The following is a 14,030-nucleotide window of genomic DNA, read 5'->3' as shown; positions in this document are numbered from 1 at the left end:
TGTACCATAAAACAGAACACGTACATAACATAAAATTTGAACAAGGAAATTTAATAGCTGTAATGGCTGTTAATAAGTACAGTGACCTCAGTAACAAGAAAAGTCTTCTTCTCTCGGGGACCTGTACGTTAAGACAACAACAAATTAATTGTTTGTTGATCTTCAAGTTGTTGGACTGCTTATTTAATAGAGTTGCACATTTACAGATAATTAAGAAGTGTCTGTCAATAGTGGATGCTTGCAGACTTTGTAAAAATCCTAAAGGCAACCAATGTGACAAGTACAAATTCGATTGACTAGCAATGCGATAATTAGAAAATGCTACAGAAAAATGACAATGTACCATTTCACCCACAAGTCACTCTACTGACCATATAGTACACCTATATTTATGTATGTATGAATATAATAGAGGGAAACATTCCACGTGGGTAAAAATATATCTAAAAACAAAGATGATGTAACTTACCGAACGAAAGCGTTGGTATGTTGATAGAGACACTAACAAACACAACACAAAAACAAAATTCAAGCTTTCGCAACCCACGGTTGCTTCATCAGGAAAGAGGGAAGGAGAGGGAAAGACGAAAGGATGTGGGTTTTAAGGGAGAGGGTATGGAGTCATTCCAATCCCGGGAGCAGAAAGACTTACCTTAGGGGGAAAAAGGGACAGGTATACACTTGCACACACACACACACACACACACACACACACACACACACTCACATATCCATCCGCACATATACAGGCACAAGCGGACATTTGGCTGCTTGTGTCTGTATATGTGCGGATGGATATGTGTGTGTGTGTGTGTGTGTGTGTGTGTGTGTGCGTGAGTGTATACCTGTCCCTTTCTCCCCGTAACTTAAGTCTTTCTGCTCCCGGGATTGGAATGACTCCATACCCTCTCCCTTAAAACCGACATCCTTTCGTCTTTCCCTCTCCTTCCCTCTTTCCTGATGAAGCAACCGTGGGTTGCGAAAGCTTGAATTTTGTTTTTGTGTTTGTGTTTAATAGAGTCTCTATCAACATACCAACGCTTTCGTTTGGTAAGTTACATCATCTTTGTTTTTATATCTAAAAACAAAGATGATGTGACTTACGAAACGAAAGTGCTGGCAGGTCGATAGACACACAAACATACACACAAAATTCAAGCTTTCGCAACAAACTGTTACCTCATCAGGAAAGAGGGAAGGAGAGGGAAAGACAAAAGGATGTGGGTTTTTTAAGGGAGAGGGTAAGGAGTCATTCCAATCCCGGGAGCGGAAAGACTTACCTTAGGGGGAAAAAGGGACGGGTATACACTCGCACACACACACATATCCATCCACACATATACAGACACAAGCAGACATATTTAAAGACAAAGAGTTTAGGCAGAGATGTCAGTCGAGGCGGAAGTGCAGAGGCAAAGATGCTGTTGAATGACAGGTGAGGTATGAGTGGCGGCAACTTGAAATTAGCGGAGATTGAGGCCTGGTGGGTAACGGGAAGAGAGGATATATTGAAGAGCAAGTTCCCATCTCTGGAGTTCGGATAGGTTGGTGTTGGTGGGAAGTATCCAGATAACCCGGACGGTGTAACACTGTGCAAAGATGTGCTGGCCGTGCACCAAGGCATGTTTAGCCACAGGGTGATCCTCATTACCAACAAACACTGTCTGCCTGTATCCATTCATGCGAATGGACAGTTTGTTGCTGGTCATTCCCACATAGAATGCATCACAGTGTAGGCAGGTCAGTTGGTAAATCACGTGGGTGCTTTCACACGTGGCTCTGCCTTTGATCGTGTACACCTTCTGGGTTACAGGACTGGAGTAGGTGGTGGTGGGAGGGTGCATGGGACAGGTTTTACACCAGGGGTGGTTACAAGGATAGGAGCCAGAGGGTAGGGAAGGTGGTTTGGGGATTTCATAGGGATGAACTAACAGGTTACGAAGGTTAGGTAGACGGCGGAAAGACACTCTTGGTGGAGTGGGGAGGATTTCATGAAGGATGGATCTCATTTCAGGGCAGGATTTGAGGAAGTCGTATCCCTGCTGGAGAGCCACATTCAGAGTCTGGTCCAGTCCCGGAAAGTATCCTGTCACAAGTGGGGCACTTTTGTGGTTCTTCTGTGGGAGGTTTTGGGTTTGAGGGGATGAGGAAGTGGCTCTGGTTATTTGCTTCCGTACCAGGTCGGGAGGGTAGTTACGGGATGCGAAAGCTGTTGTCAGGTGGTTGGTGTAATGGTTCAGGGATTCCGGACTGGAGCAGATTCGTTTGCCACGAAGACCTAGGCTGTAGGGAAGGGACCGTTTGATGTGGAATGGGTGGCAGCTGTCATAATGGAGGTACTGTTGCTTGTTGGTGGGTTTGATGTGGACGGACGTGTGAAGCTGGCCATTGGACAGATGGAGGTCAATGTCAAGGAAAGTGGCGTGGGATTTGGAGTAGGACCAGCTGAATCTGATGGAACCAAAGGAGTTGAGGTTGGAGAGGAAATTCTGGAGTTCTTCTTCACTGTGAGTCCAGATCATGAAGATGTCATCAATAAATCTGTACCAAACTTTGGGTTGGCTGGCCTGGGTAACCAAGAAGGCTTCCTCTAGGTGGCCCCTGAATAGGTTGGCATACGAGGGGGCCATCCTGGTACCCATGGCTGTTCCCTTTAATTGTTGGTATGTCTGGCCTTCAAAAGTGAAGAAGTTGTGGGTCAGGATGAAGCTGGCTAAGGTAATGAGGAAAGAGGTTTTAGGTAGGGTGGCAGGTGATCGGCGTGAAAGGAAGTGCTCCATCGCAGCGAGGCCCTGAACGTGCGGAATATTTGTGTATAAGGAAGTGGCATCAATGGTTACAAGGATGGCTTCCGGGGGGTAACAGATTGGGTAAGGATTCCAGGCGTTCGAGAAAGTGGTTGGTGTCTTTGATGAAGGAGTCAACGTCAAGGAAAGTGGCGTGGGATTTGGAGTAGGACCAGGTGAATCTGATGGAACCAAAGGTGTTGAGTTTGGAGTAAATTCTGGAGTTCTTCTTCACTGTGAGTCCAGATCAACTTAGCCAATGAACACACCCATCAACTCCTATCCTTAATAAAAGTCCTTAATCTTTCCTCTCCCACATCCACACCGGCTGTTCAGAGCATCCTCCTACAGGCCAACCGCAAATTAGAACAGCATGCCACCCTCCACCTCAAAAAACTATCCAATCTCCTGGTTTCCCAACTCCGGAAAGGCAACTCACTCACCCTTCACAACCTTTCCAGCAAACCTCAACCGCCTCTCATTGCACACAAACCCAGTCTCTCCCATCTACTCAATTTCCCACTTCCAGCTCCACTCCCTCCAAAACCTCAAAATTCCAATCAACACAATCTGGAACCACAACACCCTAATTCAGTAGTTAATCTTTCCTCCAAACCTCTCTCCCAATCCGAAACCTCTGTCCTATCCAAAGGCCTCACCTTCAGCCCCACTCCCAGATTCAACCAAACAGCCCTCTTCAAAGATTTACTGTCCTACTCTGGTACTCTCTGCTGGAAATATCACTTTGCCACGAAGAAAAATGATCCTAATCCTACTCCTAATGATCCAACTCCCCAAGACACTATCCAAATTGAACCCTGCCTGGAACAGTTCCGTCCTCCGTCGCAGCGGGACCCACCTCCTCTTCCTCAAAATCACCCTCTCCAAACCTTCCAGGAATTTCTGACTTCCAGCCTTGCATCTCAATCCTTCTTAAAAAACCTTAATCCTACTCCCAACATCACCACTGCTGAAGCCCAGGCTATCCGTGATCTGAAGGCTGACCGATCCATCATCATTCTTCCGGCGGACAAGGGTTCCACGACCGTGGTACTCGATCGTCGGGAGTATGTGGCCTAGGGACTGCGTTAGCTTTCAAACAACACCACATACAAAGTTTGCCAAGGTAATCCCATTCCCGATGTCCAGGCAGAGCTTCAAGGAATCCTCAGAACCTTAGGCCCCTGCAAAACCTTTCACCTGACTCCATCAACCTCCTGACCCCACTGACACCCCGCACCCCTACCTTCTACCTTCTTCCTAAAATCCACAAACCCAATCATCCCGGCCGCCCCATTGTAGCTGGTTACCAAGCCCCCACAGAACGTATCTCTGCCTACGTAGATCAACACCTTCAACCCACATGCAGCCTCCCATCCTTCATCAAAGACACCAACCACTTTCTCGAACGCCTGGAATCCTTACCCAATCTGTTACCCCCGGAAACCATCCTTGTAACCATTGATGCCACTTCCTTATACACAAATATTTCGCACGTCCAGGGCCTCGCTGCGATGGAGCATTTCCTTTCACGCCGATCACCTGCAACCCTACCTAAAACCTCTTTCCTCATTACCTTAGCCAGCTTCATCCTGACCCACAACTTCTTCACTTTTGAAGGCCAGACATACCAACAATTAAAGGGAACAGCCATGGGTACCAGGATGGCCCCCTCGTACGCCAACCTATTCATGGGTCGCCTAGAGGAAGCATTCTTGGTTACCCAGGCCTGCAAACCCAAAGTTTGGTACAGATTTATTGATGACATCTTCATGATCAGGACTCACAGTGAAGAAGAACTCCAGAATTTCCTCTCCAACCTCAACTCCTTTGGTTCCATCAAATTCACCTGGTCCTACTCCAAATCCCATGCCACTTTCCTCGACATCGAACTCCATCTGTCCAATGGCCAGCTTCACACGTCCGTCCACATCAAACCCACCAACAAGCAACAGTACCTCCATTATGACAGCTGCCACCCATTCCACATCAAACGGTCCCTTCCCTACAGCCTAGGTCTTCGTGGCAAACGAATCTGCTCCAGTCCGGAATCCCTGAACCATTACACCAACCACCTGACAACAGCTTTCGCATCCCGTAACTACCCTCCCGACCTGGTACGGAAGCAAATAACCAGAGCCACTTCCTCATCCCCTCAAACCCAAAACCTCCCACAGAAGAACCACAAAAGTGCCCCACTTGTGACAGGATACTTTCCGGGACTGGACCAGACTCTGAATGTGGCTCTCCAGCAGGGATACGACTTCCTCAAATCCTGCCCTGAAATGAGATCCATCCTTCATGAAATCCTCCCCACTCCACCAAGAGTGTCTTTCCGCCATCCACCTAACCTTCGTAACCTGTTAGTTCATCCCTATGAAATCCCCAAACCACCTTCCCTACCCTCTGGCTCCTATCCTTGTAACCGCCCCCGGTGTAAAACCTGTCCCATGAACCCTCCCACCACCACCTACTCCAGTCCTGTAACCCGGAAGGTGTACACGATCAAACGCAGAGCCACATGTGAAAGCACCCACGTGATTTACCAACTGACCTGCCTACACTGTGATGCATTCTATGTGGGAATGACCAGCAACAAACTGTCCATTCGCATGAATGGACACAGGCAGACAGTGTTTGTTGGTAATGAGGATCACCCTGTGGCTAAACATGCCTTGGTGCACGGCCAGCGCATCTTGGCACAGTGTTACACAGTCCGGGTTATCTGGATACTTCCCACCAACACCAACCTATCCGAACTTCGGAGATGGGAACTTGCTCTTCAATATATCCTCTCTTCCTGTTACCCACCAGGCCTCAATCTCCGCTAATTTCAAGTTGCTGCCACTCATACCTCACCTGTCATTCAACAACATCTTTGCCTCTGCACTTCCGCCTCGACTGACATCTCTGCCTAAACTCTTTGTCTTTAAATATGTCTGCTTGTGTCTGTATATGTGTGGATGGATATGTGTGTGTGTGCGCGAGTGTATACCCGTCCTTTTTTCCCCCTAAGGTAAGTCTTTCCGCTCCCGGGATTGGAATGACTCCTTACCCTCTCCCTTAAAACCCACATCCTTTTGTCGTTCCCTCTCCTTCCCTCTTTCCTGATGAGGCAACAGTTTGTTGCGAAAGCTTGAATTTTGTGTGTATTTTTGTGTTTGTTTGTGTGTCTATCGACCTGCCAGCGCTTTCATTTGGTAAGTCACATCATCTTTGTTTTTAGATATATTTTTCCCACGTGGAATGTTTCCCTCTATTATATTAATATCATCTTTGTTTTTAGATATATGTATGTATGCATGTATATATGTATGTATGTATATAAATCGTTTCAGAGACAATTTTTTTTTTTTTTTTTTTTTTTTTACATTTAATCTCTGTTCCGACAATGTCTAACACATACATTGACATAAACATTTATTGAGTCTGTGACAACAGTACAAGAAAGTAGCACATGAGGGTGAAGTGTGACGGCCGGGCTGGCCGAGCTGTTCTACGGCTACAGTCTGGAACCACACGACTGCGACATTTGCAGATTCGAATCCTGCCTTGTGCATGGATGTGTGTGATGTCCTTAGGTTAGGTAGGTTTAAGTAGTTCTATGTTCTAGGGGACTGATGACCTCAGAAGTTAAGTCCCATAGTGCTCAGAGCCATTTGAGGGTGAAGTGTGTTCTCTAAATGGTGCTAAATATTAAGATAAATTTATAGAAGTCCTCAAAAAGTTATAGAAATGAGTGATAAGCAACACATTTTGCTATTAGCCCATAAACACAAGTTGTCATGACTAAAAGAACTCGTAACAATGGCAAATCCTGGATGCACTAATATGTACAATAAAGGAAAGGCAACCACTCACTTGTAGCTGACCCATGCGTGGCACACAGAAATGTGCAACAGAGAATAGTATATACTAGTTTTTGAGCTCTTGCACTTTCTCTAGAAAAAGCACTCACATTCACACACACCACCATACACACACACACACACACACACACACACACACACACACACACACTGTTTGCACGTGAGGTCTGTTAATGTCGCACACTGACCGTGGTGCCTGGCAGCCGGCAGCGGGTGCGTCCTCTCGGGAAGACGGCCCACGAAGTCTCCGGCCCTGTGGCCGGACCGGGCAGGCGCTCCGGTGACGGAAGCCGGCCCGGAGTGGTGGGGGCCGGGACTCGGAGGCACCGTCTGTGTCGGCGAGTCCGGCAGCTCGCTCGGGGATACGGCACCGCTCGTCCTCCGGCTGTCACAGAATCGTTCCATATAGAGGTGCACACTATATAGGTAGCTGCTACAAAAATTAACTGTAGCTTAATACAGGGTGTATACGCGGACAAGAAAAAATATTCCCGGATTTCCCAGTTAAAATTACACTTTCTCCCGGGTGAAAATACACTTCTTCCCTGTCAAGTGACAGTATACGTTTCCTCGGAACTGTGAAACTTATCAATCCTTTGAATGGTTATAGTAAAAAACACGTTTTGGAAAGATCTTTGATGTGCAGCAACATGTACGCTGCATATTTTCATATTACAAAAGTGTAAATTTAAATTCCACCAAACGCCACATGTTACTTTCCGAAGCATTGAAATCAAGAATGCAATGCGCCTTTGTAGCCAGTCATAGTTCGTCACGTGATCTCACCAGCCGATGACAGCAGATCTTCTTGTGTAGGATACGTGACGTAGTCAGCCTATAGCAATATCGCTGTTAAGTAGCGCGTTCACACAAATAGGAAAAGTTTATAGTTTAAATTAACATACACAGTGTTACTACAAGAAAAGCAAAGCTTTCACGTACAATATTGATCTCTGAGATTAATAAGCTGCAAGAGAAGCTAAGCTTTCGCATATAATGTTGATTTTTTTTTGCACGTGTTACACTTTAAGGTACAACACACAAATGCGTCAGTAAAATTTTTAATAAAGGCATAAATGTCTGATCTTCTGAGCTCTAAATTTTTCTAAATATACGTCCTCAAAGACTTGATTTTTAAATGAGAGTCAAACTCTCTGTGATTTAAGAAATTCATCATACATTCTCACACATAATTCATCTTGCATAAAAGGAAATTTACTTTGAAAGTAACACTTTTCAAACAACCATTCGAAATATTTTCCCGTGACCTGTTAGAAATAGGTTCGTTTCAGTAGTTGCCAGAGAGCGCCAGAAACAGGCGTCACCGTGCTTGCGCAGCTACGATGATGCAGAAAACCCTTATGTTCGTAGGTGTAAAACATTAAAAGATCTTACACTGTGTCATAAAAGAAACAAGACATCAGAGGATACTCCAAGAACATGGGAATTCCGTGAACCATACCACAATGCATAATTTGGCTTAAAGTGCACATTCGAATGTTCAGATTCTGACGTAAATTTTCTTGAGTACCGGTACTGTATTATCTCATGTTTGGTTCTTTATTATGGCATAATGCCATACGTGCTAGATGATGAGAACATGCACTTTTGAAATGCAGCGAACAGTTGAAACTAGCCCATAGTATGGAATTAAACACTTTGTTTCAAAAAATTGACTGCCCCAGTGGAAAAGATTAATATAAGCCAAATTTCTTTGCAAACCGACAAAAATAACTTCATTGTTCTGCCGGGCGATTAATGCCTGACTGTCAGAAAGGTGAAGATAAAACCTGAAACGAGTAACATATTTTAGCCTTCCATAATTATGTGAACGTATTTTAATTCATTTGATAGCTCACGGCCATAGATATCCGTTTTGTTTTTGTTTAATGTGAGAGCACCAAATGAAGAGGAAACAGCAAAATCACTAAACGTAAACACGGGTCACGTGGAGACTCTCCACTAGAACTCAGACTGCTCTGTGAATCAGCCCCGGATCTCCGATATTTCCGAACCGGGGCAATATTTGATAGTGGCGCCCAACCACACGTCTGCAGCGAGAAGCGGGAAAAGGTACTTCTCATACGTGACTCAACTGCACACGCACAAGGGCCAGCCCGCAACTGCTCAAACGTATCTAAAGTAAACAGTTGTGACGTCACGCTCATTGGAGACAATTTCTTGTTAGGAAGCATTGCATAGTCTTCCCGAAGCCTTTGACACACTTTGCAGTTGGCAAACGCTTGTATGAGCACTGTGTTTTGTTGTTGTATATGGCGTATTTCTTTTGCGACTTAAGTTTTATTTTCGTTTTTTGCTGCAGTATTATACTGCAGAAGCGGGATACAGTAATATCCTTTGTTAGAGTATTGGTTCTTACCCGTCAAAATCAGAAAAATTTGACTGAAAACTAAAACAATGAAAAATTCCTGGGTTTATCCCGAATGAAAAAATTCCCGGGTTTTTCCCGGATCTCCCGGCTGTCCCGGGTTGTATACAACCTGTAATAGTAATGAACTTAATCACTATTGATGGGCCTCAAGTAGTTTAAGAAAGGAAGTGAAGTTTAACTGAGACCCCAACTACAGAAGACCTAACTTAGTAATTGCAGAATATGAACACTGCTCTTCTCCTATGAGATTCTGGTGTGTTCTGTCTCACCTCACTTAGTCCCTATACTTTAGTCAAATGATTTAAAAAATTATGATATCAGACAATTAAAAGTTTTACAGTTCATTTTACATTACAGAAAGTTCTAATAATGATGAAAATCACATGGAGTGTCAGGTAAAAAGTTCCACTTCTTCCAGTGAAGTATGGAGTTTTCAGCAACCACACCGAAAACAGGGAAACCATTATTTTTAATCCATCTTTATTGTGGAATGTGGTTCCGTAGATAGATGCCTTGCTACAAATTCAACAGTCCAGTTCATTCTAGGATTTTTCTCAGTTGCTTACCTCTTTTTTGAACTTGGGGACTCATGAGTTACGTGAAAAAGGATAATCTGCACACTTTAAACATGATGCTTGCGTCACCCAAAAACTGACTGGGTAAGTCATTTCACAGAGAGGAGAAAGGAAACAGCATATCATCTTTAATATTTGATTTAAGGTAATAGTTCTACTTTATCACTAATAATTATTTGCATTCAGCCACTTTAATAGTACTAGATATAATACAACACATTTCAAGAGACAATACACTCATCATCAGATTGTTGACACTCAGTTTGTAGCATTCATTAAATACATTAAATGCCACAAACTGCTATCAACGACCTGAAGATGAGAGGATTGTCTCCTGAAATATGTTATTTGATCATCCAACAATCAATGGGGAAACTGATAGTTTCGTTAGTGGTGAGCAATATAAGACATCCTCTAAAAATTGTATGCCTTCTCTGAAAACTACCTAGCTCAGAACCCCACTCATGAAGAAAATATATTAGATCTAATGACTATAAATAGAACTGACTTCTTTGAGGATGTTCACATCAAAGCTGGTATTAGCGACTATGGCGCTGTCGTATCAAAAACAATTACCAAAGCACAAAGGATAACTCTCAGGACACGATAAGAGCATGTACGGGAATAATTTAAATGCATTCCACAGATACGTACCCAGTACAACCCACCATGGTACACATATACAGTTACTATAAAGAAATTTCAAAAGAAATGGAGAATACTGCATAATATGTGTGAACAAAGCCCAGGAATATAGAAAGAGCGATGTTGAACGGAACATGTTTCGCTGTCAAGATAACAATTCAACAATCCTTCAATGACTGCCATAGCAAAATACTGTCAAATGATCTTTCACAAAACCCAAAGAAATTCTAGTTGTATGTAAAAGCTGTTACTGACACTGAAGTTAACATCCAGTCACTCGTGAATGATACAGGAACTGACATTGCAGGCAGTGAAGCAAGAGCTGAAATGCTTAACTCTGTTTTCAAATGGTCCTTTACATAGGAAATTCCAGGGCAATTGCCCTGATTTAAGAGTTAGTGTCAATAGCGCTGAGAAACAGCTGAAATCATTAAAAATTAACATAGCTCCAGGGTCCAATGGAATCCCGATCAGATTCTATACTGAATTTGGGCTGAGTTAGACCCTCTGATGCCTGTAATCTATCACTGATCCCTCAAACAGAAAACTGTGCCCAATAGTTGGAAGAAAGCACAGGTCACAACTGTCTATACGAAGGGTAGCAGAAGAGATCCAAACTACAATCCAATACCTCGTTATCAAATTTTTGTGGTATCTTAGAATATATTCTGAATTCAAACGTAATGAAGTATCTCGAACAGAATGGCCTCCTCCGTCCCAACCAGCGTGGATCACAAAAACATTGATCATGCAAAACCTGACTCACACGTTTCTCACATGACATACTGAAAGTTTTGGATCAAGGCAGTCGGTAGGTGCAGTAGTTCTTAATTAATTACCTTGCAAACAATATTAATAATAAACTAATACTTTTGCAGATGATGCTGCATACACATTCAGTCACATCTAAAAAAATATAAAGGAGAAAGAGAGAGGAAGAAAATGGAGAAGAAGGTATCCTACGACGAGTCACAACTGGAATCGGTCAACTCATTCAAATACCTGGGTGTAGCACTTTGCAGGGATATGAAATGGAATGATCACATAGGTTCAGTCATGTGTAAAGTAAGTGACAGAGTTCGGTTTATTGGCTGAGACTGCTTACAAATCACTCGTAAGACCCATTGTGGCACATTGTTGATGTGTGTGGGACCTGCGCCAAACAGGACTAACACAGGATATTTAAAGTATACAGAGAAGGGCAGCATGAATGGTCACAGGTATGTTTGTCCCGTGGGGGAGTGTCACAAAGATGCTAAAGAAACTGAGCTGGCTGTGTCTTGAAGTTAGATGTAAAAGCACCGTACCTAGTACGTAAGTCACACTGAACAGTTTTTACTGACTCAGACTGTGCAAAACGTCAAACACAAAATGCTTTCTGTTGTCCCAACACCATTTTTACTAGAACTGAAGTGAGCACACACTGCTGCTACCAAGATGGAACTGTGTGAAACTTGAGAGTTTGTTCTTTGCAACAGTACACCGTTCACGCACATATCTTCTCAAATAGCATAATAGTTATGATTTTCTTAAATCGGAGGATTCTTTTTGATAGCAGAGATTAAGTAATTCGTAAAGAAAGGTATGAAAGCAAAGGACATTCATGCTGATTTCCAGAATACACTAGAGGGGGGAGGGGGGGGGGGGGGACTCTGCTCCTTCATATTCAACTGTTGCCAAGTGGACAAAGGAATTTAAATTTGGTAGGGAGAGCTTAGATGTTGATCCCCGGAGTGTTCAGCCAAAGATGTGTCACTACTCCAGAAATCATTGCAAAAGTGCACAAAATGGTCATTGAGGATCACCGGCTGAAAGTGCAAACTGCTCATGCTTGCCAGCTATCACCTAAAACCATACTTCACATTTTAACTGAAGAATTGCAAATAAAAAAATTATATGGAAGATGAATGCCGCTAGTCTTCACGCTAGATCAATGACATGTGCCGTCGCCACAGCAAAATTACACAAACTAAGGTATGAATTGTTGCCAAACCCGCCTTATTCGCCTGATACTGCTCCATCAGACTCCCATTTCTTCCCAAAACTGAAAACTAATCTTGGTGGACGAAGATTCACTTCAAACGAAAAATTGATAGCTGGAGTTGACAACTATTTTGCAGTCTTGGAGGATACTCATTTTCGAGATGAGATCGAGGCACTGGAACATCGTTGCGCCAAGTGCATTAATGTATAAGGAGACTACATTGAAACATAAAAAAAAGTTTCAGTGATGTAAGTACTTTTTTCTATTACGTTCCGAGAACTTTTCAAACCACACTCATACAAAGTTTCAAGAACCGGTTTTAAATTATGACTCCAGGAATATACTACAACCTCCTATGTATCACTCACTCAGGGATTGTTAGGACAAGATTAGATTAATTACAGCACACACAGCGGCATTTAAGCAATAATTCTTTTGCTACTCAATATGTGAACTGAATGGGAAGAAACCATAATAACTGGTATAGTGGAATGTACCCTCTGCCACGCACTTCACAGTGGTTTGAAGAGTATAGATGTAGATGTAGACTGTGTTGTATCAAGTACTGTTAAAGTGGCTGAATGCAAACAGTTACTCCTGATACGGGTATACCAATTCCAACAGGTCCAGCTGAACATGTAGTATTCGAATAACTTACAGTTTAAGGACAGATTTACTCTTTTCATTGTACCAGAGGAAAGTTCTCTCGAGGAAACTATAAAATTAATGAACACAGATAAAAAATGTGTTGCATATATAGAGTATAGGATTGAACATTTTTTTCCAGACATCACTCTTCATCTTATGGAACACATTTTTGAAATTGTATAAACTGCATCACTTAATTTTTGTCTTATACGCTCCATAATCTCACAAAACACAGTTTTCTTAGGGGCAATCCGATTCCAACAACTAATCATTTTGTCCTTTAGTGCTATTTTACAGCAGCAAGATTGTGCAATCGTGGACCAACGTGCCACCGTTCTCAGACTTGTCATATTCACAGAAGTACAGCGAGGTGGAAGGAATACATTAAATATCTCTTATACGCCGACAACCTTCAGTTATACCTGAGCAAAAGTCCGACAAACCTGTGCACAGCCATCTAGCACGTAAACGCTGACTTACTTGCTTATCAGAGTGGGTTCAGAATAGAGGTCTGAAACTTAACCCATCTAAAATGCAAGCAAATCTTAGTCAGTCAGACTGAGCACACATCTGCAGTCTGTAAGAAACCTTCAGCATTGTTTCACTCACTACAGAAATATAAAAAAGTATTTCCTTTTAAGTTTAAAAAGAAGCTCTTAGAGACTCTAGTACTCCCCATCTTGACCACCGTGATGCCATTCCCCAATGACTTCATACAAAAGCTCACGTAGGCTGGAACTGACAATGAATGCTCGTGTACAGGGCACGCAGAATACCGTGGCTGGTAGATGCGCAGATGGCAGGGCGTGCGTGGAGATAGCGGTAGTGGTGGGGGTTACGGGCAGCCGCCGTATGCGAAATGCCGAGTGCTGGAGAGCGAGAGTGCCGTTCTAAACTGAAGCCTATGCTCACATTTTCTGTAAATATTAAGTGGGAGACCCTCCACGGTCACAGTTGCACGGTGACCATTCGAAAGGATCTACTGTCACCTTTGCTTTGGTTAGTACTAATATGAATTTTGCCGAAAATGTAGTGATTTATTTTCACCTGGCTAGTTAACCATTTGTAACTTTCAGAGAAGGGTAATGAGTGGCGAATTTTGATTAAAACCTACACATTTCTCTGGTTGTC

At 43.2% G+C, this 14,030-nt stretch overlaps 1 protein-coding gene across 1 annotated transcript in view; it reads right to left on the bottom strand.

The window, feature by feature from the left end:
* LOC126214965 (uncharacterized) overlaps positions 1–14,030 on the bottom strand; it is an 815,775-nt gene that overhangs the window by 122,578 nt on the left and 679,167 nt on the right. The window contains exon 21 of the mRNA XM_049941599.1: positions 6,844–7,040. Coding sequence (XP_049797556.1) covers positions 6,844–7,040 — 197 coding nt within the window. The remainder of the gene's footprint in view (positions 1–6,843; positions 7,041–14,030) is intronic.

This window comes from Schistocerca nitens, chromosome 12, assembly GCF_023898315.1.
Source record: "Schistocerca nitens isolate TAMUIC-IGC-003100 chromosome 12, iqSchNite1.1, whole genome shotgun sequence".
Classification (NCBI taxonomy): Eukaryota; Metazoa; Arthropoda; class Insecta; order Orthoptera; family Acrididae; genus Schistocerca; species Schistocerca nitens.
This window is presented reverse-complemented; position numbering and strand designations above follow the sequence as displayed.